Here is a 25,255-nt window from a genome sequence, read left to right on the forward strand (position 1 = left end):
TGGGGTTCAAAGTAACTGCAGTTAACACAGCTTGACTATGACACATACATTCGACTACCTGGAGAAGAGATAGGAAGACGTTTCTAGAGTGCCTTTTGTGTACAATAGTCCAGTGTTGAGAGAACTTTCATAGCTTAATAGCTGTCCAGGGGAAACTTCATAACTAGCAATTGCCAGATGTGGGGCTATATTAGCCAGAGTGGTCAGAAGGTCAATAAGATAACTTTGGTTGCTGATGCCTTCTGGCCTGCATCTCTGTGGTCTCGGAGAAAAGGCAGGACTTAGAAAAGGACTGAGTTCTCTCTGCGCAATGCCCGCTGCTTATTTCTCCTAATTCAAAGCTGCAGGCCCCGTGAGTTTTTGCCACATTTTACATAACAATGTATCCTTTGGTTCATGTCACTAATCTAGTATCTTACAGTTGTTTTACTGGTTAGAAGTGCAAACTTCTATTTGAAGGTCACTATGGTAACAGTAATCTAGGCCAGCTCCGGGGGAATACAATCAATCATGGTGGGGGGGGGGGGTGGTCAGAGCCTTTCAGGCTCTGGGGCTGGAAGGAGGAAAAGTGTCACCAAAAAATTAGGTCACTTGTGGTTGAAGGAATTTAGAGCTGAGATCCTGAGGCGCAGAGGAGGGGTTTTCAGACTCTTCAGTGCACCCCCGGCACAGAACAAGACCAGTTACAGAGGTTGTCTTTCTGTTCTTTACCAAACGTTACGGGGAGAGACAATTAAAAGGAAGAGAATAACTAGCAAGTCTGCGAAACATCTCGGGCAGAGGAAGGACTTCAGTGCGTGTAGCGATGCTTTTCAGTTTTCAACTACAAAACCGCGGCACATCGCTTCTTGCATCTCGCCATCAACACCACCCCTCCGCCTCGTGAGGAGGAGGAGGAGTTCCCCGCATCCCACTAGGAAGCTCGCATGCACAGAAGGCCAGCATAGCCCCTGTCCTAGGAGCCGGGCAGCGAGAGTCGGATCCGCAGTGGCGAGGCCGGCAGAGGGACTGCGCCGCGGCGGCGCGTTGGGGCTTTACGGTAATTCTCCGCGGCGCGCTGCCCCGCCCTCGTGCGCAGGCGCAGAGCCGTTACCGGCTGAGAGGTTGCTGGAACAGCGGTTTCCAGAGCGGTTTCGACCGCAGAGACTCGGCCGTGCGGGTTGCGGCTCGGCCAAGCCCGAAGCCCGGGTGTCCGCCTCCTGCGGCGTCCTCGGTAAGTCGACGGCCCTGCGGGAGTCGCCACCCGAGACCTCGAAAGGCACACTCCCCGGTGCCGGGGGCTGGAGGAGGGAGGGCACTGGCGAGATCCAGCCCTCAGGCCGCCCCTGGCCCCGCGGCGGGGGTGGGAGCCGGGGACAAGTCCCAGGGAAACCGAGGCCCGACGTGGGGCCGGGAAGGAAGACTGGAGCTGGACCCCAGATGCCATCCCGGCCGGAGGCCCAGCACGGGACAGGACCCGGGATTCCCCGGGAAAACGGAAACCTGGTGTCAGTGGGCGAGGAGGGGGCGCGGGCTCTGGGGCGCAGAGCATCCCACCGCCCCCGCGAAGTCGGCAGGTGCCCCGGGCCGGGGGCGGGCGCTCTGGGCTTCTCTTGCAAAGTTCAAACCCCAGCCTGTCCTCCGTACTCCCTGGGCCTCAGGAATTTGCCTGAGGCCGTAAACTCTGAGGGCTTTCCCCTCCCTGCGTAGAAACTGGACCTTGTCCCCGACGGGAGACTTAAGCCCCGTGCAGTTTTCTTGGACCCGCTTGAAAGGACGCTTTCGTCTTCCTGATCCCTAGAATCCGTCGCCATGAACGCCGCCGTCGTCGTGGTCCACGGTGGCGGAGGCAGCAATATCTCCAAGGACCGCAGGAAGCGGGTGCACCAGGGCATCGTCAAAGCCGCCACCGTGGGTTACAACATCCTCAAGGAGGGAGGGAGCGCAGTTGACGCTGTGGAAGGAGCCGTGACCGTCCTGGAAGATGATCCTGAGTTCAACGCAGGTAAATTTTCACTGCAACTGGTAACTGATGCCAAACCGGGTTAAGCTTCTACCCCCAGATAAATAGAACTTCTCTAAAGTGTCAATGAATCTCTTCAGTGTTATGGTAAAATCTAATATGCTGAAAAGATTTAGTTTTTCTCTCTTGACCTGTTGACCAAGTTGCTCTGACGAATTTTAAAATTCATTATTCCCCCTTTTTTCTTTAATCTGCTTTCTAGAATTCACATACCAAGAGGGTTTTTTTATTGCATCTTTTTGTGGGTGAAGAGGATAGACTACTGTTGGGTGGCAACCTTGGGAGCTTCAGGGTGTGATTTGAATCGGTTCCCCATACAGGAAGGGCAGGGAGAGACGACGGGAAAAGGCAGACCTCTCCAAATTGGTAGGTGGCAGGTTTAGTAAGCGTGGGAACTTTCACAAGAGGCTTGCCTTGCAGGATAAGTAGACCTCTGTCCATGCCCACCAGAATCTTAAAAGTTTATATAGTGGCCTTATCTGGGTTCAGTCACATATACCGTCCAGATGGTCTCAACACCACATCTCAAGGCTGTGTCCTGGGCAGCTTCTGGTGCAAGAAGACAAGCGGAGAGCACACTCCAAGGAAAGAGGAAGGGGTGAGGGGACTCCGATTGCCCCAGCGCTCCACCCCTCGTGACCGGCTCTTACAATCTCACACACTTTCTCTTCCACAGTGTGCCCTGAGCGGTCAATAACGGGCGGCTCATTTGGTGGCTGTCTGGCTGCATTGGAGGCAGATGCCACAGCCTCAGGCACATACAGAAGAAAACACGGGTTAAGACAATAATTCCCCAGATCGCGGATACCTTTCTCCACTGAGAGCCTCATGATTCAGACCATTGTCACTAAGTCCCCTAGGCTGGGAGCCAGATCGCTCAGAGCGTTCACTTGTGTCCTGTGATTTAATAAAGGCAACACATTAACAGATTCATCGGGTATGAGCACACAACATCCTGTTTGGATAACGGCCTAGGTGCCTCTCTGCAAGGCAGTAATAATGGCCAAGGCCTTTCTGTTTTGGAGGAGAGCTTGTCTCATTAGAGACATTTCAGTGTGCTGGAAGAACAGGTGCCGCCAGCCGCGGCGGGTCCTCAAAGTGCAGCAACAATCAACGAGAGGGGGTAGGGAACTGAACGCACCAAGGTATGGGATCAGAAGGGCACAAGCAACTGATGGTTGCAAGGCAAATTTAATAATGAAGCATAGCCGTATATATACCCCTAAAGCAGGGACTTTGCATAGTCATTGTAAAGTAGAAACTTTGCATAACCTTTGTTCTGTGGAACTAAGCAGGTTTACCGTCTCTCGGCTTAGTCACCACCTTATCTGCATTATCTGCATCAGCGAATCTATCGCTTGTTCTACAAAGGCACCAAGTTCCCCTCCAGGATTGCATTTCCTAGCTTTAGGGAACAACCAGGGACTCCCATTAACTGAGCAGGTCCCCGGGGCGATCTGGCCAAAGGCCATCTCCTTTTTTACGTTCATACCATAAAGTCCAGGATGCATACCAAGGAGAGTACAGTCGGGCCCTGAGGCTTATGAGGGTCTTAATGGCGCCTTCCTCAGAGGGCAATGCTCGCCACAAACAGGCTCTGTTGGCTGTCGTTCAAGGCTTGGTGAGTGCATTTAGTAGGAGGCTCTATGTGTGCTGTCATGTGCTCCAGGCCAATGGAGGGCTCAAAGACAGCAGCCAAAAGATCATTCCAGTGGGAAACAGAACAGGCCCACCTGGCCTTGAGGAGAGGGAGGTCAGCAGCCTTAGGAGTTTGACCTGGTTTTATATACCATACATGTTAGCCAGGGGAGGTAGTGCTGTCAGGCTTGAGGAGGTGGACTGGTGGCAGGATACATGAGACCAGAACCCTCACCTTCTCCTCTTTTCCAGTGGTGTGCATTCCATTCCAGACATAATGCATTTCAGCGGGCCCAGCTTGTGGCAGCACAACAGGATCCCAGTAGAGATTGAGTAGTTCCGCCTCACCCATCCTGTTAGAGGGTCCCATTGCAAATTCCAGTAGATAATCTCCTTTCCCAGGTGTGATGCACTTTGGTGTTCTCAACACCATAGCACGTTGATCCATGGTGAAAGTCAGGGCAACGGCTGTTTCCCGACATACCTTTTTGGTATCGGTGCTTCCGTAGGGGTCCCCAGTCTGGGATATGGGGCAACAGCCCTACTCGTTGATCATTCAGATGTATGAAAGCCTTGGACAGTACTTTAGTACACCCAGCCACGGTGGCTTTATCTGTTAGTAATTTTAGGTATTGCTTTAATATTCTATTTTTCCTTTCTCTCAGCCCTGCTGCTTGTGGGTTATAGAGGAGATAGAACCTCCATTCAGTGCCATGTTCTTTTGCCCAGTCTTGCATATCACAATCTTTGAAATGTGACCCCAGTCACTATCTATTTGATGAGGGTACCCCTACATGGTACTTAGCTTCTCTAATCCCCTAACAGTGGCGGCCTGGTTTGCCTGGAGACAGGGGAAAGCTTGGGTTAAGCCAGATGTGGAGTCCACGCAAACCAGGGAATGTTAGAACCCTCTCTCAGAGAGAGGAGGCCAGTATAATCAGTTAGGCAATCCCTTACCAGTTAGGAACTCTGGTGGGTGGCCTCAGACTCCTTTGGCAGTTGCCATGGGTGTTGCTTAAAACACCCAGGATATGCTGTTATTGCATTAACCAAGTCACTGTATTTCAAGGGCAACCCGACATCTTTCGCAATATGCCGTCCCACCCGAGCTCTGTGGTGGCCGCTCTTTCCATGCAGCCAGTCTGCTGTATCTACTGAAGGGTCAGTTGCCAGGGATTGAACCCAAGCTAGGGCATCAGCTTCCTGATTGCCAGGGGGTGTCAGTGCCTTATGAGCCAGGACATGGAAGACAGTGAGGACTGCCTCAGGCTCTTGCAGGCAAACCCAACTGTTGCCTCCACACATCCTGACCCCACAAAGGCCCACTCATTAATCATCCACCCTTCAGCTTCCTGTTGTCAGAGCCATAGCCTTAATCTCTTTAGAACAGCCCAGCTGTCAGTGCAAGGGGTTAACGGCCAGGGACCAGGAGTAATAACCATCCAAAGGGCTCTGAGTTCAGCCCGCTGGCTGCTGCAGTTCATCCCTCCCGAGAGGCTCCACGTGGAGCTCCGCGTACACCACTGCTAGGAGCTGTTGCTCTAGGGAAGTATGTGGGGTTTCTGCCCCCTTCCAGAGCTGAGACCAAAATCCCAGGAGCACTCTCCCCTTCTGTTTTCTCTACCACAGTGCCTGCCCTGTACCTACCAGAGTCACAGACACATCTAACTCAAATGGTAGCCTTGCTTGGGAGATGCCCAGAGCTTTAGTTTGCTTCACTAGTGCTTTTGCCTTCTCAAAGGCAGCTTGCTACTCCGATCCCCAGCCCCACACGTGCCCTTTCTTTACTGCGTACCATAAACTGTACCCATTTTGAGTTTTGAAAAATGTACATACCTGTGTAACCACACTACAACCAAGATGTTAAAATTTCCATCACCCCCAGACATTCCTTCCTGCCACTTTGCAGTTAATCCCCCCTCTCAGCCCCAGCACCAGGCATCCACTGATCTGCTTTTGTCATAAATTTGCATTCTCTAGAATTTCATATAAATGCAATCACAAAGAGTGTATTCTTTTGTGTTTGGCTTCTTTCACTCAAATCGGTCCTTTTTTAGAGTAATAATCATCATAACTACCATTGGTGTCTACTGTGTACCAAACAGTGGTCTAAGAAACGTGGATGATTAACTCATTTAATCTGCACCGTAGTCCTATGAGTTAGGTGTAATTATTATTACGCTCATTTCTCAGGTGAGGAAACTAAGGCACAAAAAGTTTAAGTAACTTGCTGGAAGACACTCATTTCCTCTTTATTTTGGAGTAGAAAACCTAAGATCTAGGGATTAAAAACACTTCTAGGGAATTACACCACCTACCTGACATCTGTCAGAGAAAAGAATTTCAGGAAATCTTAAGCAATTAGTCATCAGATATTTAGTAATTGTTCTGTCCCCTTGCCTCTGTTCTGTGCTCTTTAACACTTACACAAAATTTGGCTTCATTACATAGGCCTTATCGATTAAATCCTTGGCAGTTGGTGATTGATTCAATCTCCAGTCTTCCCCTCCCCAGAAATCAGGGCGTGGGACTAAAAGTTCCAGCCCTTTAATCCTGGTTGGTTCCGCTGGCAACCAGTCCCCCACCTTTAGGGGGTTTTCAAAAGTTACCTCATTAACATAAATTTGGTTTTGGTTGAAAACTGCCTGTTAGGAATAACGGGACACCCAGTTCACCTGTATGGATCTGAAGTGGTTTCAGGAACTGAGGGCAAAAGACCAAATATTATAACAAAAGATGCTCCCATTGTTCTAATCCCTTAGGAAATTCCACGGGGTTTGGCAGCTGTGAACCAGGTACCTGGACGAAGACCAAAATATGTATTTATGATAAATCAGAGTATCACACCTCCTTTGTCAAAGATCAGTTTGTTTATTTATGTGGCTCTGTTTTGGACTTTCTGTGCTGTTCCATTGATCTATTTGTCAAATTCTTTCACCAACACCACACTGTCTTGCTTACTGTAACTTCTAGTAATGTCAGCTGCAAATAGAGACCATTTTATTTCTTCTTTTCCAAACTTTATGCCTTTTCTTTCTTTTCTAGCATTGGCTGGGCCACCCAATGTTATGTTGAATAGGAGTGGTTAGAGCAGAAATTCTTGCATTTTTCCCAGTCTTAGGGGGAAGGCACTGTCTTTCACCATTAAGTATGATGTTGGTGGTAGGGTTTTATAGGTGCCCTTTACCAGGTTGAGAAGTTCCCTTATTCTTAGTTTTTTGAGATTTCTAATCATCTGTGGATGTTGAATTTTATCAAATCCTTTTGCTGCATCTATTGAGATGACCATGTGGGTTTTCTCTTGTCTGTTGATACGGTGAATATTGATTGATTGATTTTTGAATTTTGAACCAGGTTTTCTTCTCTAGGATTAACACCACTTTGTTGTGACATGTTATTTTTTACATATGTAAATGCTGGGTTTGATTCGATGGTGTTTTCTTGAGGATTTTCCATCAATGTTCATGAAAGATACTGGTCTATAGTTTTATTTTCTTATAACATCTGTCTGGTTTTGAAATGAAGGTGATGCTGGCTTCATATGATGAATTGGAAAGTGTTCCCTCCTCTTCTGTTTTTCTCGAAGTTTGTATAAGGTTGCTATTATTTCTTTGTAAATATTTGGTAGATTGGTTTTTTGTTTGTTTTGATGGAAAGTTTTTAAGAAATCAAATTCTTGGGGCTTCCCTGGTGGCACAGTGGTTGAGAGTCCACCTGCCGATGCAGGGGACACGGGTTCGTGCCCTGGTCCGGGAAGATCCCACATGCTGCGGAGCGGCTGGGCCCGTGAGCCATGGCTGCTGAGCCTGCACGTCCAGAGCCTGTGCTCTGCAACGGGAGAGGCCACAGCAGTGAGAGGCCTGCGTACTGCAAAAAAACAAAAAAAAAAAAAAGAAAAGAAAAGAAATCAAATTCTTTAATAGGCATAGCACTGTTCAGTTTATTTCTTCTTTGAGTGAGTTTTGTCAGTTGTCCTTCAAGAAATGTTTCTATTTGGTTTAAGTTGCTGAATTTGTAACATTTCTGTGTTATGCTTTTGACATCTGTATGGTCTGTAGAGAGGTCTCCTCTTTCATTCCTGATTTTTGTAATGTGTCTTTTTTTTCTTTTTCAGTCTAGAGTTTATCAAGTTTATTGTTCTTTTCAAAGAACTAGTTTTAGTTTCGGGGGGTGGATTTGGTGAATTTTTCTGTTTTTTTCTTCTCTTATTTATTTGTTTGTTTGTTTGTGGCTGTGTTGGGTCTTTGTTGCTGCACGGGCTTTCTCCAGTTGCAGCAAGCAGGGGCTACTCTTCGTTGCAGTATGCAGGCTTTTCGTTGCAGTGGCTTCTCTTGTTACAGAGCATGGGCTCTAGGCGCTTGGGCTTTAGTAGTTGCAGCACACAGTCTCAGTAGTTGTGGCTCACGGGCTCTAGAGCACAGGCTCAGTAGCTGTGGTACATGGGCTTAGTTGCTCCGTGGCATGTGGGATCTTCCCGAACCAGGGATCAAACCCATGTCCTCTGCATCGGCAGGCAGATTCTTAACCACTGTTTTTGCTTCTGCTCTTTTTCTGTTCTGAATTTCATTGATTTATCTTTATTGTTTCCTTTATTCATTCAGCTTGCTTTGGAAATAATTTACTGTTCTTTTCCTGTTAGGTCATTAATTTGAGACTATTCTTTTCTAATACAAGCATTTAATGTTTAAAATTTTACTCTAGCACTGCTTTGATTTTTACATGTTTTTACAGGTTGTCTTAATTTTCATTCTGTTCAAAATGTGTTCTAATTTTGCTTGTGACTTCCTCACTGAATCATGGGTTATTTAGAAGTATCATGCTTAATTTCCAATTGTTTGTGGATTTTCTAAATATCTCTCTGTTAATGATATTTAGTTTAATTCTGTTATGATCAGAGGACATACTTTGTGTGATTTGCGTTCTTTTAAACTTTGTAAGGTTTGGTTTTTGACTCAGAATGTGTTCTACCTTGCCCATTTGCACTTAAAAAGAATATGTACTCTGCTGTTGTTGGATGGAAGGATCTGTAAATCTCAATAAGGTCAAGTTCATTGGTAATGTTCATACCTTCTGTATCTTGATTGTCCATTTCTGATTAATGAGAGAGGAGTATTGAAGTCTTTAATGGTAACTGGATTCATCTATCTCTCCTTTGAGTTCTGTCAGTGTTTGCTTCATGTATATCAAAACTGTTGTTTAGCATATAGATTGTTGTCTTCTTGGTGAACTAACCCCTATATCATTACTTAATGTCCTTATTATTATTTAATGTTCCTTATTATGAAGTATACTTTGCCTCCAGGTTTCATTTGATTCATTTTGACATGGTATAATTTGTCCATTTTTACTTTTAACCTATTTGCATCTTTATATTTAAAGTGGATTTTTTTTATTGGCAACATGTAATTGTGTCCTATCTTTTTGTAGAATTTGACAATCTCTGCTTTTTTTTAAGATTTACTTATTTTTTATTTTTTTATTTTGTTATTTATTTTTGGCTACATCGGGTCTTAGCTGTGGCACTCAGGACCTTCACTGAGGCATGCAGGATCTTTTGTTGCAGCACACAGGCTCGTCGTTGTGGCGCGCAGGCTTCTCTCTAGTTGTGGCATGTGGGTTTTCTCTTCTCTAGTTGTGGCGTGGGTTCCAGAGCTCACGGGCTCTGTAGCTCGCGGCACATAGACTCTATGTGAGGCGCATGTGAGCTCAGTAGTCATGGCACGTGGGCTTAATTGCCCTGCGGCATGTGGGATCTTAGTTCCCTGACCAGGGATCAAACCGTGTCCCATGCGTTGTAAGGCAGTTTCTTTACCACTGGACCACCAGGGAAGTCCTGACAATCTTTGCTTTTTATTGGGGTGTTTAGACCATTTACATTTAATGTGATCATTGATATGGTTAGGCATAAATTTGTCATCTTGCTGTTTGTTTTCTATTTGTCCAATCTATTCATTGTTCCCTGTTTCCTCTTTTTCTGCTTTTTTCTGCCTTCTTTTGGAGTAATTGAATGTTCATAATTCCATGTTATCTCCTTTGTTGGCCTAATAGCTCTACTTCTTTTTTTAAAGGTTGTTCTAGGGTTTACAGTATATATCTCTCACTTGTCATAGTCTACCTTAAGTAATATCGTACTTCATGCATAATGTAAGAACCTTATACAGTATACACCTGTTTCCCCTTTCCTAGCCTGTGCTACTCTTGTCATATATTTTACTTATATGTATAAGTTGCCTAATACATTGTTATTATTTTTCCTTTAAACAGTTATATTTTAAAGATATTGTAAAAATAAAGGGAAAAGGTATTTCTGTTTATCCACATATTAGCCATATCCAGTGTTCATTCTTTGGGGAAATCCTGATTGCTCTTTGCTATCATTTTCCTTCTGCCTGAAAGACTTCCTTTAACATTTCTTATATTGCACATCTGCTGTTGATGACTTTTTTTTAACTTTTGTTATGTCTATAAACGTCTTTGTTTTGGGTTTTTGAAAGATGCTTTCACTGGGTGTAGAATTCCAACTTGACAATTTTTTTTTTCTTTGAGGGCTTCAAAGATCTTGCTCCTCTGTCTTCTGGTTTGCATTGTTTCTGACAAGAAGTATGCTATCGTTTTTCTTTTTTCTTCTGTACCTAATGTGTCTTTCTCTGGCTGCTTTTAAGATTTTCTCTTTCTCATTAGCACTAAGCTGTTTGATCATGATGTGCCTGAGTGTAGTTTTTTTCATGTTTCTTTTCCTTGGAGTTTGTTGCGCTTTTCGGATCTGTGAATTTATAGTATTCACCAAATTTGAAAATTCATCATTTCCTTAAATTTTTTTTTTTTTTTTTTTTTTTTTTTTTGCGGTACGCAGGCCTCTCACTGTTGTGGCCTCTCCCGTTGCAGAGCACAGGCTCCAGACGCGCAGGCTCAGCGGCCATGGCTCACGGGCCCAGCCGCTCCGCAGCATGTGAGATCTTCCCGGACCGGGGCACGAACCAATGTCCCCTGCATCGGCAGGCGGACTCTCAACCACTGTGCCACTAGGGAAGCCCCTCCTTAAATATTTTTTTTTGTCCCTCTATCTCACCTCTCCTTTTGGGGACTCCAATTACACATATACTGGGTGCTTGAAAGTGTCCCTGAGCTCAGTGATAAACTCTGTTCAGTTTTTTTTTTCAGTCTTTTTGTTTGCTGTGTCTTCAAGTTCATTCATCTTTTGTGCAGTGTCTAATTTGGTGTTAATCCTATCCAGTGTATTTTTCATTCCAGACTTCTTTTTTCATCTCTAGAAGTTCTCTCTGGGTCCTTTTCATATTTTCTTCCATGTTCTGGTACGTGACAGCCATTTTAACATTTTTGTCTAATAATTCTATCATTTATGTCATTTCTGAGTCTGTTGCTATTAATTGATTTTGTTGTTCCTTATTATGGGTCATATTTTCCTGTTTCTTTGTGAGCCTGGTAATTTCTTATTAGATACCAAACACTTGTTAGTTGCTGGATATTTTTATACTCCTTTAAATATTCTTGAGCTTTGTTCTTATCCCTCCGAGGAAACTGAGTCACATAGAGTTTAAGAATAGCTAGGCTTACAAGTATTATCTAGGCAGAGAAAGTTGGAGAAAAGTTGCTCATGGTAAAGAGAACAGAGTAATGGGAGCTAATGGTACATTCAGGGAAACCTAATATTTCAGTTTGCCAAGGAGAAGAGATGAAGCTGGAAAAGTAAGTCAGAGGCCAGATCAGGAAGGGCTTCATACCGTTTATTGTGTAGATCATAGGGTATCAAGTCAGATTTGTGTTTTTAGAAATGTTCCTTTGACGATGGAGTAGAGGATGAATTAAAGTAGGCAGCTTAGGGGAAACTCTGAAGCCATTTCTAAATTCTTAATTCTTGCTTTTCGGCTTCTTTTTGATTTTAGGTTGTGGATCTGTCTTGAACGAAAATGGTGAAGTTGAAATGGATGCAAGTATCATGAACGGGAAAGACCTGTCTGCAGGAGCGGTGTCTGCAGTCCGCTGTGTCGCAAATCCCATTAAAATTGCGCGGCTTGTTATGGAAAAGGTCTGTGGGACTAAAGCACCCTTTTCCTAAGGAATTGCCACTGCTGCACTTCAGTGCCTAAAAGGGTTCTGACTTGTAGGGAAATACTTGAGATCACTGTTCTCCTGAAATTGTATGAAAGAACAAAAACAATGTTATTTAAGTTTCTCAAGGAAACCAAGATTCTGACTCTGTTGATGTAATTTGACTCATGATCACTTAACCAGTGATTACATTTCACATTATCTTCATGTTTTTATGTTATCTTCCTGTATTTTCTTCAGCCTGCTCTCAACACATGTAACACAACACATACACACCGAACAGACCAACTGTTTAAATAGCATGTATGGGGGAATTCCCTGGCGATCCAGTGGTTAGGGCTCCACGCTTCCACTGCAGGGGGCCCAGGTTTGATCCCTGGTTGGGAAACTAAGATCCTGCAAGCTGTGCGGTGCAGCAAATAAATATATACCTACATACATACATACGTAGATAAATAAATAGCATGTATGAAATAAAAATGGATTAAATTCTCTAAATTTAAGATCATATGTAAGTTGAATTCCTAGTAATATTCCATCATCTGGGTTTTTCTGAAAATACAAAAACTCGGAGAGCTAGGCTTTTTTCTACATTCAGAAAAGCAAGCCAGTGGAATTTGCATTTTTGAGGCTTTGTACCCAGAGAGAATAATTATTTCCACACAGTAGGAACAGTTGAAAAGATTTTAACTTTTTCACAAAACTATTTTCCCATTTCTTTCTGGCTCAAGACACCTCATTGCTTTCTGACTGACCAAGGTGCAGCAAGATTTGCAGCAGCCAGTGGGATTCCAACAATTCCTGGAGAACAGCTGGTTACAGAAAGAAACAAAAAACGTCTAGAAAATGAAAAACATGAGAAAGGTGCTCAGAAATCAGACTATCATAAGTAAGTATCATCTGTGGCTCATATTTTTGCGAGTTATTCACATGTGAAAGTTTGACTCATGTCTGGTTAGCCACGTTTCTTAAATAAGTCAAATATCACTTGGTGGTTTCAGTTTTTGTACAAAATAGTTCACACTAAGTAATGGAAAAATTGCTCTTTTGATTCTGAAATTTAACCTCATTTATTACTCCTATGAATAGTAACTCAAATTCAGCTAAGAGTTCCTTCTCCAACATGATTTAATAGATGAATGCCGTGTGTTAAGGTATTAATTACCTGCATACTTCTTGATCGGTTTGTTATCTTTGGCACACTGCACAGGTTCTCTGTGATGTAGACCACCCTATGAACTTACTTAGGCACCCTTTCACAGGGCAAATAAATCAGTACAGGCCTTATAACTGAATGAATCATGTGTTCTGAATTATGGTTTTCTGTGTTACCAATTCAAAAATACCAAATAGGGCTTCCCTGGTGGCGCAGTGGTTGAGAGTCCGCCTGCCGATGCAGGGGACACGGGTTTGTGCCCCGGTCTGGGAAGATCCCACGTGCCGCAGAGCGGCTGGGCCCATGCGCCGTGGCCAATGAGCCTGTGCGTCCGGAGCCTGTGCTCCGCAACGGGAGAGGCCACAGCAGTGAGAGGCCCGCGTACCGCAAAAAAAAAAAAAAAAAATACCAAATAACAGGACCTTAAAGCAAAACTTGAAAAATAAAATTTGAATGTGGCCTGAAGGTTTATAATGGAATATAATCTATTAACTCCACATACCCTTTTAGATTTGTAATGTTTAGCCAGAGGTATACTTTAGTATCACTTAGGGAGCTTTTTCAAAATCTACATGTCTGAGCCCCTTCCCTAAAGAATCTAATTTAGCGACTTCCCTCGTGGTCCAGCCGTTAAGACTCCAGGGGACATGGGTTCGATCCCTGGTTGAGGAACTAAGATCCCACATGACGCATGGTGTGGCAAAAAAATATATATATATAATTGAGTAGAGCTGAGGTGGAGAGGCCAGGCAAGTCCATTAGAAAAAAGTCCCCAGGTTAGGAATCTGTTTTACAAGATTGGCCATATGTTGGTAGCTGTTGCTAATCTTTACTGAGTGTGCCATTGTGTCTGTAGGCTAAAGTCACAGGAATGGGGTTGCTTTATCAGTGGTTCATGTACATTTTAATAGATGTTGCCACATTGCTTTCCAGAAATTCTGCAACAACACACATCTCCACCAGCCAGTACTGCTCTTCAATATAAGCAAGAGGGGCTCCTGCCCTGGGCCCTGCACTTTAGAGGACCCTCATATCACAGTTACACAAAACAGTTGGTTTATTGCAGATCCATGGGGCATCTCTGTCACTCAGCAGTGACACAGCATTACCCACAGCCCTCATCATCTGCTCTTGTGACTAATACCATTCAGCCCCCAGGGAAGTGCTTCTCTGCATCTCTTGCTCTATGTCTTGGAAGTAAAGACCACCTGAGTCCAAAGGTTTGTGGACTATGCCACTGCTGACATCAGAAATAGACCCTGTTTTGGAGTGTGGGGAAGACTTGAACAGCAGAAGGACTTAGGTAAGAGAAAGAGACAATAAGTTGTCAGACAAATTCTTGCATAACCGAGTGTCGTTTCCCAGTAGCACGCAGCGTCCTTTTTCTTTCTGCATGTTTCAGTTTGTGGTTCTGGAGTTATTCATGAATTAGTACGATATCTGCAAGACTTGCACGTGAGGGCCGGTTCCTGTTACTCTTAAATTTGTAGATATGTCGGTCTAGACCAGCACTGTCCAATAGAAATATGAGAGCCATGTATGTAACTTAATGTTTTCTAGTAGCCACATTAAAAAAAAGTAAAAAGAAACAAGTGAAATTAATAATATATTTAACCCAATATACCCCAAATATTATCATTTCAACATGTAATCAGTGTAAGAATTTATTTATGAGATATTTTACATCTTTTCATGCTAGATCTTCCAAATCTGCCGTGTATTTTACAATGCCAGCATGTCTCAGTGTAGACTGCCTGCATTCCCAATGCTCAGTAGCCCCATGCAGACAGCGGCTGCTGTATCGGACATCACAGGTCTCGACAGAACCTGCATTATGAGCAACCAGTTCTTTATGTTGGCAACTAAATGGACACTGAATATTAGACTTATGAATGGTTTCATTCTTATAAAAATACTTAAGGTTGGGCTTCCCTGGTGGCGCAGTGGTTGAGAGTCCGCCTGCCGATGCAGGGGACATGGGTTCGTGCCCCGGTCTGGGAAGATCCCACATGCTGCGGAGCGGCTGGGCCCGTGAGCCGTGGCCGCTGAGCCTGCGCGTCCGGAGCTTGTGCTCCTCAAAGGGAGAGGCCACAACAGTGAGAGGCCCGCATACCGCAAAAAAAAAAAAAAAAAAATACTTAAGGTTGAGTTAAATTTTTTTAAATGTTGAAATTTTTAACTTTTAAGTAATTTTTATTTAAAATGTTATATTCATTAATTATACTTGATGTTTAGACTTTAATATTAGTAAATTTTAGGAAAAAACTAACTTGAAATTATATCTACAAATTACTTTTATTCTTTTTTGGGGGATTTGCCCTTAATTTTGATGAAAATATATTCTAATTTTGTATACTCTCAGTATAGTTACATTTCACTTTCAAATTCCTAGATTACTGAAAATGTGTACAAGTCAAGATTTTGATAGAAAAAGAATGCTAAAGTGGAATTCACAAAAGAAAAAAAAGCTAAAAGGAGAAAAATAAGTAAAATATCTTCAAAGAAACAGTCTGCTTTAAAAATAAGCACTCTTAGACTTCCCTGGTGGCTCAGTGGTTAAGAATCCACCTGCCAATGCAGGGGACACAGGTTCGATCCCCGGTCCAGGAAGATCCCACATGCTGCAGAGCAACTAAGCCCGTGCACCACAACTACTGAGCCTGCGCTCTAGAGCCCGCGAGCCACACCTGCTGAGCCCGCATGCCACAACTACCAAAACCCATGCGCCTAGAGCCTGTGCTCCAGACCGAGAGAAGCCACCACAATGAGAAGCCTGCGCACTGTAATGAAGAGAAGCCCCGCTCGCCGCAACTAGAGAAAGCCCACGAGCAGCAACGAAGACCCAATGCAGCCAAAAAATAAATAAATGAATAAAAATTAGAGAAAAAAAAAAGTAAGCAGTCGTCTTCAAGGATGACCCACATAAAATTCAAAGAGAACATTACAGATTCTTTGTTCAGTGAAGATTTAATTACTTATCAAAACAATGAAAATTAGTAGGAATAGTATTCTCACCAAATCCACAACTTGAACAATTCAGATGAAATCCTGACAACTCCATGTTCTTTACTAAAGGAAGATTTAATTGCTAATCATAAAGCAATTTGGTGTAATCATACACCAAAAAAGGACACGTGCAATTATTAGAAGTGCTGGGAAAAGGCTGAATAAACAGTAGACAGTTGATAACCAGAAAAGGCAAAGATAGAAAACATAGATATAATGTTCTTGAAAGAATAATAATATTTGGACAAGTGTAATGGTACTTTTCATGACCCTATCAACACAGTGTTTACGGAAAACAATAGGAAATTTCTAGGGTTAATAAAAATTATTTCAAGTTTTGATAAAATGCCAAAGTGTAATTAGGAAAAAAACCTAATGATAAGTATCTAGGAGAGACAATTCAAATAGGTTAGTTTAATGGGTAATAAAGCAAGACATGAAATCATACATTAGTTTAAAAAACTCGGTTCAACTAGAGTGTACCATGATCAGAAAACATGTTGAAAAACTAACATTTAAAAGGGAAGCCCGTGATAATGGAGCTAACATGGTAGGTAAATAAAAGGTATGTAAGCACGAACTTTGGCCAAGAGTCCAGAAGTATTCTGCGTGACACGGCCAGCTCACCGTGAATTTGTTTCTAGGAGACATGCCCTCAGCTGCACCAATACTGACAATGCTGTGAGACAGTAGAGGGTCCACTGCAAGATACTCTAGATGTGGCCAAAGGTGGAACGGCTTAATTAGACTCACATCTGACCTTATAACGGACCTCACGTGGCGGGAATTGCAACTAAATGCTGTTGAAGTAATGAAGTCGAATTTAGGTAAGAAGAGTTCAGCAAAAATCGCAGAAGTTCCTGAAAGAACAAATCACGGACTTTGTCAGAAAGTGAAATTAATTTTGAATTTGCACTATCTACAGTTACTTAGTCTGAACTATTCCTCTCCATTGATAAGCTTAACAGAAGCTTTAAAAAACAATCTAAGTTTGCCTATTACAGTTTTTAAAGGATTAAAAACGTTTTTTTTTAATTTAGAGAAACAAAGCCAAAAGCACATGGGAAATATGCAGGAAAAATGACATCCGCAGAAAGCATAAGGAAATTGAAACAAAGGAAACAAAAACATTTGCCTAACTTGAAGGAGAAGATTCATGTGCAGATGATCCTGAAACCAGTTTCTTTAGAGGCTGTTTTTCTGTTCATTATAAGTCGAAGTATCAGTATCATTTGTAAAGAGATTTGAACAAAATCGAGCAACATACTGCTATTTTCAATTTTCTATATAATATACCAGCAATGAAATTTGAAAGAAGAATTTAAGATACTCTGCGTTGATTTAAACACTGCTTAAGAGATGACAAAAAATGACTATAGTAAGTGATTGTGATTTAAATGATCAAATTAAAATATTTAGTAAAATTTTGTGTGATAACAATTTATCATACGTAACCCCATGTAGCATTTGAGTGTGGTAGTGTAAAAATCAGGATCCATTTCCAAATCTAAGTATTGCTTTAAGAGTTTTATATATAGTTGCAATGCTACTGTCTCAGCAGAGTGAAGCTTCTCCAAGTTAAAATTAATTAAAAACTTCCTAAGAACTACATCGCTCAAGAAAAGTTGTGTTATTTGTCACTTTGTCAGTAGAATGCATGTTACGTGGAAATGTTGATCATAAGAACATGATCAATGCCTCTGGAGATGAAGGCAATGAAAATTAATTTTATGGAATAAATACATAATAATTTGTGATTGTCTATGTGTCTGTGTGGGGTTTTTTTCCCCACTCATCCAGCCATTACCAGCTGATCAACAAAGGATACAAATGTGCATGTTAATAATTAAATTGTCATTGGTAGTTTGTCAGCTTTCAGTCAAACGAAAACCATAGCTTTACAGTATTTCTCAAGATGCATTTATCACGGTAGGAGGATAGAACATCTTTATTATTTCTAAATATCACACGTGTGGGGGCCCTGCATTTGCCTTTGTATTTTTGCCTCAACCCCTTCCTTGTACGTGTTGGGGGGCCGCCACCAGCAGTGACAGGGTGGGCACCTCTTTCCTTATGTGGCGGGAGGGGCTCTCGTCACTGCCGTCGCTCCTCCCTGACAGCCGCCAGCGTGGATACTTGACATTTGTTTGTGGGTCTTTTCCGGGAATTTGCCCATTTTTGTCCTGTGATCATTTTTTTCTCTTTAGTTGTTTTGTCCTCTTCTTATCAAGCTTAAGGCTATCTTCTCTGTTAAAAAAAAAAATCCAAAATCTGTTGTTTTTATTTGCTTTTCCTTTGCTTATGGTATTTTTGCCATTTGAACGTGTTTTTTTGTGATCACTAGTACTCTCCCTCTTCTTGTGTAGTTTGTAAGACCAGAAACTTAGGAAGCATCCCTGCCCTGAGACATACAGCTGCCTAGATTTCCTTGAAGAACTTTGTGTTTTATATTTAGGTCCTTAGCTGTCTGGGTTGGCTTTTGTGAATGACAGGAGGTAGGGTTCCCGTTTCCTTCTAATAGGATACCAGCTTTCTCTTTCTAGTCCTTTGAATGCCAGGCTACATCTCTAGCTACAATTTAGCCTCTCCATGTGATTACCTAACAGATACCTCAAGCTTTTGTCCAAAACTAAACTTGTTTCCCTACCCAACCCCACTCCACACACACCATAAAGCGAAAAATGTCTTCCCAGTCTTCCACCTTTCAATAAATGTTTCTTGCATCCTTTCAGTTTCTGCCTTAGATTTCTCTCCCTCGCATCCGGTCCACCTGCAGATTCTGTCAGCTCTGCCTTCAAAATGTCCTAGGTCCTGCCTCCTTCCCACCCTCTCCTCTGGAAACACCCCGACACAGACCACTGCCTCTCAAGCCTCTTAAGGGGTCTCTGTTTCCTCTCTCATCTCCCTCAGTCCACACACAATAGCCAGAACAGTTTTCCTAAGATGACTCTTCGTAGAAGTATAGCACACATTCCGGGTGCATAGATCATATACGGAGCCCTGGATGAGCTTTCACAGGGTGGACACACAGGTAATCAGCACACAGCCCGACACCCCCCTCCCTCTGTCACTGCCCTCCCCACAAGGAAACCGCCTGCCCGGCTTCCAGCACCGTGGGCTAGTGGTGCCTGTTTTTGAACTTCATCTGAGTGGGATTGTGTAGTACGTGCTTTTGTGGGTGCCTCTTCTTACGTTTCTGAGATCTGTCTGTCGTGTGTAGCGGAGTCCACCTTCACTGAGGCATGTTATTTACTTGGGCGGATGTTTGCGTCATTTACAGTTTGCTGTTATTACGAGTAGTGCTGCTGTGAACATCTGTACGCTTTCATGGTGAACTTAACCTCCACGTTTCTGTTGGACAGAAATGTGGGGGTAAAATGGCCGAGTCGGCTTTCGGAGAGCCCGTGGGTGGCCTCCCAAAGTGGCCGTGCCAGTCCCCATGCCCGGCAGCAGCGAGTGAGGGTCGCGGTCCCCGCACCTCTGTGCCCATACTTGATACCGTGTCTGTTTCATGTTAGCTGTGCCGGTGATGGGCGTGGCGGTAAGAATGGTTATTTTTAAAACTTAACTCATCTGGTGACACTTCTCGGTTCAAACTCTCCAGCGTCTTCCCACCTCACGCAGACTAAACGCACTTCCGATGGCCTGTGAGTAGGATGGATGACCATGTGATTCAGTATTCAAACTGGAACTTGGTTTTGAGAGTGAAAGGGGCACTGTGAATTAAGCCGGGACAACGGGCATAAGTCAGGACGGTCCTAGGAAACCAGGGTGTACAGCCAGCCCACTTGTCAGAGCCTCATGGCCTGCCCGCTGGCCGTCCCTCTGACCCTGCTGCACGCCCTCCCTGGCTTTGTTCTCTCCAACCACAGTGGCCTCCTTGAAGTTCCTTGAACTTGGCAAGCGTGTCCTGCTTCAGGAATGTTCTTCCCCAGCAATCAGCCTGGCTTACCCTCACTCCTTCAGAGAGGCCCTTAGAAAGCAGCACCTCTCCACCATCACGTGTCCGTCCCACGTGCTGCTATAGGCTATAGTTTATTGCTGTTCAGTAAAGCCTGACGTTCTTTATTGCTCTGTCACCCTGTGCCCCAAATGCAAGCTCCGTGGGAGAAGGTACTTTGTCCATTTCGTTTTCTGCTGTGTCCCAGCATTTAGAACAGTGCCTGAAATATATAGTTCACTGTAGAATCGGGGTGGTGGGTATGCGGCTGTTAGCGTACAATTGCTTCACCTTTTTCTGCTTGCAAATTTATAATAAAATGTTAGAGAAAAAGTCGACTTATTTCGTCTTCATAGCAAGCCCCATGAAACAGGCAAAGGGGTGTGCGGACAGGCAGCAGCAGCGTCAGCCGGTGGTTGTCAGGAGTACACGATGTCGGGTCCCATCCTGGACCCGCCAACTCGGGGTCTCTGGATGGGGGTGCTGAGGATCCAAGGGGTGCTGATGCACACGAAAGCTTGAGATGCACTCGATTATTAGTATCCCCATTTTATAGATGGGAAAAATGAGACACGGTAAAACTTAACTCAATCACCCCGCTAGAAAATGGTGGTGCTGGGATTGGATGGATGCTTAGAGCTGAGGGCTAAAGGTACGTCCAGCAGTCTAGCAGACATGTAGAATGTAAAGCAAACAGGCTTTCTTTGCCGTTTCCATGAGTGGGGAATGCTGGAATCAAAGTGTGTCCCATGTGCCATTAACATAGAAGTGTATGAAGCTGCCCTGTCACCTGTGGGAGTGTCTCTCATCTTCAGCCACTCTTCGTTGCTTTTTGACAGAAACTTGGGGACCGTGGGTGCCGTTGCCGTGGACTGCCGAGGAAATGTGGCGTACGCGACCTCGACGGGGGGCATTGTCAACAAGATGGTGGGCCGCGTTGGGGACACACCGTGTATAGGTGGGCTGGACGGCTGATCCCTGCCCCTGCCCCTGCCCTCCCCCAGCCTCTCATCCTCGCTCGTTCTCTGCTCTTCGCCTCGCTGCCACCCACCCCCCACGCCCACCTCTTTCTTCTTTTCTTCCTCCTCCTCCTGGTGGCAGCTTTAGAATCTCTGGGCGTGGCGGTGGGTTGGAGGGGGTTGCCCAGGGCACGTGGAGAAGGTGGCGTGTCCAGCAGGCACCTGTTTCCTAGCTGCTGTGTTTTGGGGAGGGGGCGTGGAGGACTTGGGAGGGAGGTGGAGTTGGGGTGCTGAAATCGCCGCAGCACCCCCGGTGCCTCTGTCTTCTCTCTAATCCTTTTCAGGATCTGCAGACTATTCCCAAAGGGTTAAGTACACGAATCCTTTTCCCAGGCATGGGCTCAAATGCGCAAACTAAGAAAGCTGAGAATTTAAGTTTGCAGTTATTAGATCTGAGTGGCATGAGAGCGACACACCACCACTGCGAGATATTGCACGTGGAAGGAAGTGTTCTTCGCATTAACCTCGGAGCACATTATCTTAATTCCCAGCGGTGGGGGGAGGGGCGGGGTGTATATGTTTAACCCTGCGCTCGCTGGGTGGATGTGCCGGGGGCAGAGGAGGGGCTGCTCTGGTGTCGCTGCTCTGGGAAGGCTAGACCTGCCTCCCCGACAACGACGTGCCCTCCATCCCCATCTCAGGGTACTATCCACACGGCACTCACTAGTGCACCTTGACGTTTAATGTTTAGGTAGCGATTAGACTTGTAATATGTGTCTGAATTTCTGGACGGTTGCCGCTCAGTTAGAAACAATTCCCTTCCTTGAGCAGGGTCCGGAGGTTATGCTGACAATGATATTGGAGCCGTTTCAACAACAGGGCACGGAGAGAGCATCCTGAGGGTGAATCTGGCCAGACTTACTCTCTTCCACATGGAACAGGGTACGTGGAACACGGTCGTGCCGTCTGACTGTGAGGGGATCGGAGCTGTTCATAAATAGACGGAGGAGGTTGGGAAACCCTTTCCTGTTCGCTGCAGACGTTGCTTTCAGGTTAACCCCCCTTCTGTTAGGGTCAGGAAAGGAGAGCATTTGGAGTACTGGTTGCCTTCTGCCTCTTGGGGGCGGTAGAGAGACTCGGAGCCTGCGTGTGGGAGAAAAGGCAGCTTCTTCCAGTGCAGGGAGGGCCTTGTAGGGTGAGAGTCCTTGTTTGAGACATTGAAATAGAATTCACTCACTAAGAATCGTTGTTAACACGCTTTGCTTTTTCACACTGTAAATAGCTTTCCCATCAGATTCCTTTCAGTAACTTGTGTTGTTTCTCAACCTCTCATTGTTTTCAGGAAAGACGTTGGAAGAGGCCGCTGACGCATCGTTGGGTTATATGAAGTCAAAGGTCAAAGGTGTAGGTGGTGTCATCTTGGTCAACAAAGCAGGAGACTGGGCGGTGAAGTGGACCTCCACATCCATGCCCTGGGGGGCCGCAAAGGACGGCAAGCTGTACACTGGAATTGATCTTGGCGACACCAGCGTCACTGACCTGCCCTAAGCCCCCGGAAGCTGTATTCTAGAAGCTAAGACTTAGCTTAATCAATTAGATCTAGAAATGGAAAATTCTGCAGTCTGTCACTCATTTGGTTGCTTTGATCAGTGTTTGGTTGGGGACAGATTCCGAAGTGATGTGCGACGTGCCCGTGTTAGGATCAAATAAGACTAGTGAAGATGACAAACTCGCTGAGCCATCATCTGAGGTTAGAGAGAAGCAACAGCATGATCTTAACAGGACAGAAACGGCCTCAGCGCAGGGAGTGCCTTTTGGAATTGGGGGACCCACTGCAGTGACAGAGGCTGTAGGCGGGAGGGTGCCGGGGCCCCGGAGGAGAGCCGCCGCGCTCTGGGGCAGGACCCAGTGCTGGGACGAGGTGGCGAGACAGCGAAGGGGAGACAGGGCAGCAGAGCTAACGGATTGGTGAACGTTGCACGTGAACGTTGCAGAGCTCGTTCTGAGCCAGAAGAACATTAGGTAAAAGAATCTCTGAGAGGCAGACTGATTTTGTTAAGAAAGTGCAGATCTTCTCTGACTTACTAACATAGGCGTGTTTCCAGATGCTGTAAAGGGACCCTCTGGTAACCCCTGGCTCTAATCTGCTGATGAAGGGTCGTCGTGGAGACTCTGGAGGCCCTCCGCGTCTGAGGGTTTTCTCGGGCTCACACACAAGCCTGCTCACCTCGTGTTTCCCCCCCGCCGCCCTCCGCCTCCCAGACGCCCGGGTCCCCGTGCTGAGCGATGGGGACTCCGCCTCTACCGCGGCAGGGGAGGGCCGGTCAGTGTCGAGATGACCCTGACTTAATGGCGCCCACGGCCGTCCAGTGCTGTGGGTTCCCCCAGCTGAGCCAAGTGTCCGCTGTGGTCAGCATGGTGAAGAAAGTAGCTTCCTTGGTGGAGAGTAGCTTCCTCTTAACCTCTTTACACTGGAAATGGTATTTTTGCTGTGACATAGCTGCTCGATTTTTTCGTCTGTCAGGGCTTACCTTCTCCCTGGAAAGAAATTGCTTCGCTTTAAATTCCATGTGCCACTAATAAAATGTATTTTGAAAGAATAACAGTGTGGCTAGGAGTCACTGTGGACAAAGACCAGAATGTACACGAGCTCCCTTGGTCTGTCCGTTCAGACAGGTAAACTCGTTAAAGAGAGCTTTCGGCATAAGTGTGTGTGGATGTCGTAAGACTGCCTGCCTCATAGAGAACACTCGAGAGTTTTCAGAGGAATTGGGTTTTTTCGGGATGGGTTGAGGAAGAAGCCAAAGCACCACTGCAGGAATCAGCACGGCTTACGGATCCAGCTTCTCGCGTTGGCCGCCCATTGCACGAGACAGTCACGCAGTCCGGGCCCCTGTCCCCTGCCCTTCCCTGTGCCCGTGTCAGCTGCCCTGCGCCCAAGAGACAGACAGGTGGCACTTGGAGGCAGAATGGAGTTTGGATCCTGCTCCTTCCCACAACCTGGGTGACCCGGGGCGGGTTAACTTCTGAGAATTTTGTCATCTATAAAATAGGTCACTATGAAGATTAAATGAAAACAAAGGACAACTGCTCGGTGTTTATCTCCGGGTCCTCTGGACAAACAGAGAACATGCGGCCAGGCCCGGGAGGGAGTCCGTGTGGTTCCGTCCTTGAACACCTCTGATGCAGCAACCGTCCTTTAGCAATCAGTACTCTGTTAGCAGGTGTATTCGTCTGCTGGGGCTGCACACGCCGTGGCTCCCACGACAGACATTCCAGAAGCGGGAAGCCCCAGGTGCAGGTGTCAGCAGGGTAGCTTCTCCTGAGGTCGCTCTCCGTGGCTCGCGCACAGCCTGTTCTTTATACGAGTCTGTGGCCAAGTCACATGGCATCAGGGCCACCTAACGGCCTCATTTTCACCTCTTCAAAGGCCCTGTCTCCAAATACCCGGGGCTTAGGGCTTCAACATAGGGATTCTGAGGGGACACGGTTCGGCCCCTAACACGAGGCAGAGCGGGACTATGTTAGCGGTTGGGAAAGGAGAGCCGTTTGCAGAAGTAACCATCACTGAGTGGAGAAGGAGGAAGGAAGGAGCGGGGAGCAACGCGTGGTTTTGCACGTCTCGTTTCTGTTCACGACGGAAGTGGATCTAGTCACCAGGGGCCTCCGGGGCCTCTGCTCGGGACCACCTGCCCGCTTTGGTCGGGCAGCCCACTTAGGGAAGGGTCCCCAGCGCCTGTGTGTGAGCCAAGGTGCGTGTTGTTGCCCTTGGACCTCGGTTCGGTGAACGGTCACCCCACTAGCCTGGGATCGCATATGTGGAGACCACCGTGGGTCTCTCCTGCCCCTCACGTTGCCCGGGGGCAGCTCCCTAACCGTCCAGCAAATGTAGGCTCACGGTGGCGTCTGAAGGGGAACCGCAGCGTTTTATCCCTTCTCTGCCACAGGAGGGCAGCAAACCACACACAGCCCACCGGTTTCAGCCCACAGGCGAGATAACGCATCTGCACTCTGAATCGCATCAATCTACTCAGAAAGTTTGGAACCGCGAGGGGGTTCCTGTCCCTGACCTTCATTTCATCTAAATACTATGATTTATTTTAGAGCGCAGTTGCCCAGAAACCCAAATGCTAGCAAATGCCCCACAGGACGCGTCGACATCAACCACGTCTCTGACTCTTAAATCAGTGAAGCCTGCTCTGCACCTGCCGCGGGGCCGGCAGCTCCTTCCAGCCGGGAAGAGGGTTACACGGTAATAAGGAGACTATGGGGGCCCAGAGCCAAGAGCGGGTGGGTGTCTGCCGGGTGCAGCTGGGCCCCCCTGCTGAGCTGGACGGAACAGTCCTGGGAAGGAACGGCCTTAACTGTGTAGCTGTTGGACAACAAATGCTTTTTTTTCAAGTCATGTCCGTTCCAGCCGCGTTCCCCTCTAGCGTGAGAGGTTATGGACTCGGAGGGCGCAGGGGGAGGGAGCGGGCTGTGTC

General features: G+C 45.8%; 1 protein-coding gene across 1 annotated transcript; it reads left to right on the top strand.

Annotated features, from left to right (window-relative positions):
* The first annotated feature begins 532 nt into the window (after nt 1-532).
* ASRGL1 (asparaginase and isoaspartyl peptidase 1) lies at nt 533-23,374 on the top strand. Its single transcript, XM_059069663.2, has 7 exons — nt 533-1,213; nt 1,781-1,984; nt 11,545-11,687; nt 12,442-12,599; nt 20,652-20,770; nt 21,603-21,713; nt 22,114-23,374. Exons 2-7 carry the CDS (start codon nt 1,792-1,794, stop codon nt 22,317-22,319), a joined length of 930 nt encoding a protein of 309 aa, XP_058925646.1. The 5' UTR covers nt 533-1,213; nt 1,781-1,791; the 3' UTR covers nt 22,320-23,374.
* Nucleotides 23,375-25,255: the final 1,881 nt, after the last annotated feature.

This window comes from Kogia breviceps, chromosome 7 (genome assembly GCF_026419965.1).
Source record: "Kogia breviceps isolate mKogBre1 chromosome 7, mKogBre1 haplotype 1, whole genome shotgun sequence".
Classification (NCBI taxonomy): domain Eukaryota; kingdom Metazoa; phylum Chordata; class Mammalia; order Artiodactyla; family Physeteridae; genus Kogia; species Kogia breviceps.

Coding starts and splice junctions, on each gene's coding strand:
- ASRGL1 (XM_059069663.2), top strand. CDS start 1,792: ATGAACGCCGCCGTCGTCGTGGTCCACGGTGGCGGAGGCAGCAATATC. Junction 11,688..12,441: donor CGCGGCTTGTTATGGAAAAG/GTCTGTGGGACT, acceptor TTCTGGCTCAAG/ACACCTCATTGCTTTCTGAC. Junction 21,714..22,113: donor TCTCTTCCACATGGAACAGG/GTACGTGGAACA, acceptor CATTGTTTTCAG/GAAAGACGTTGGAAGAGGCC.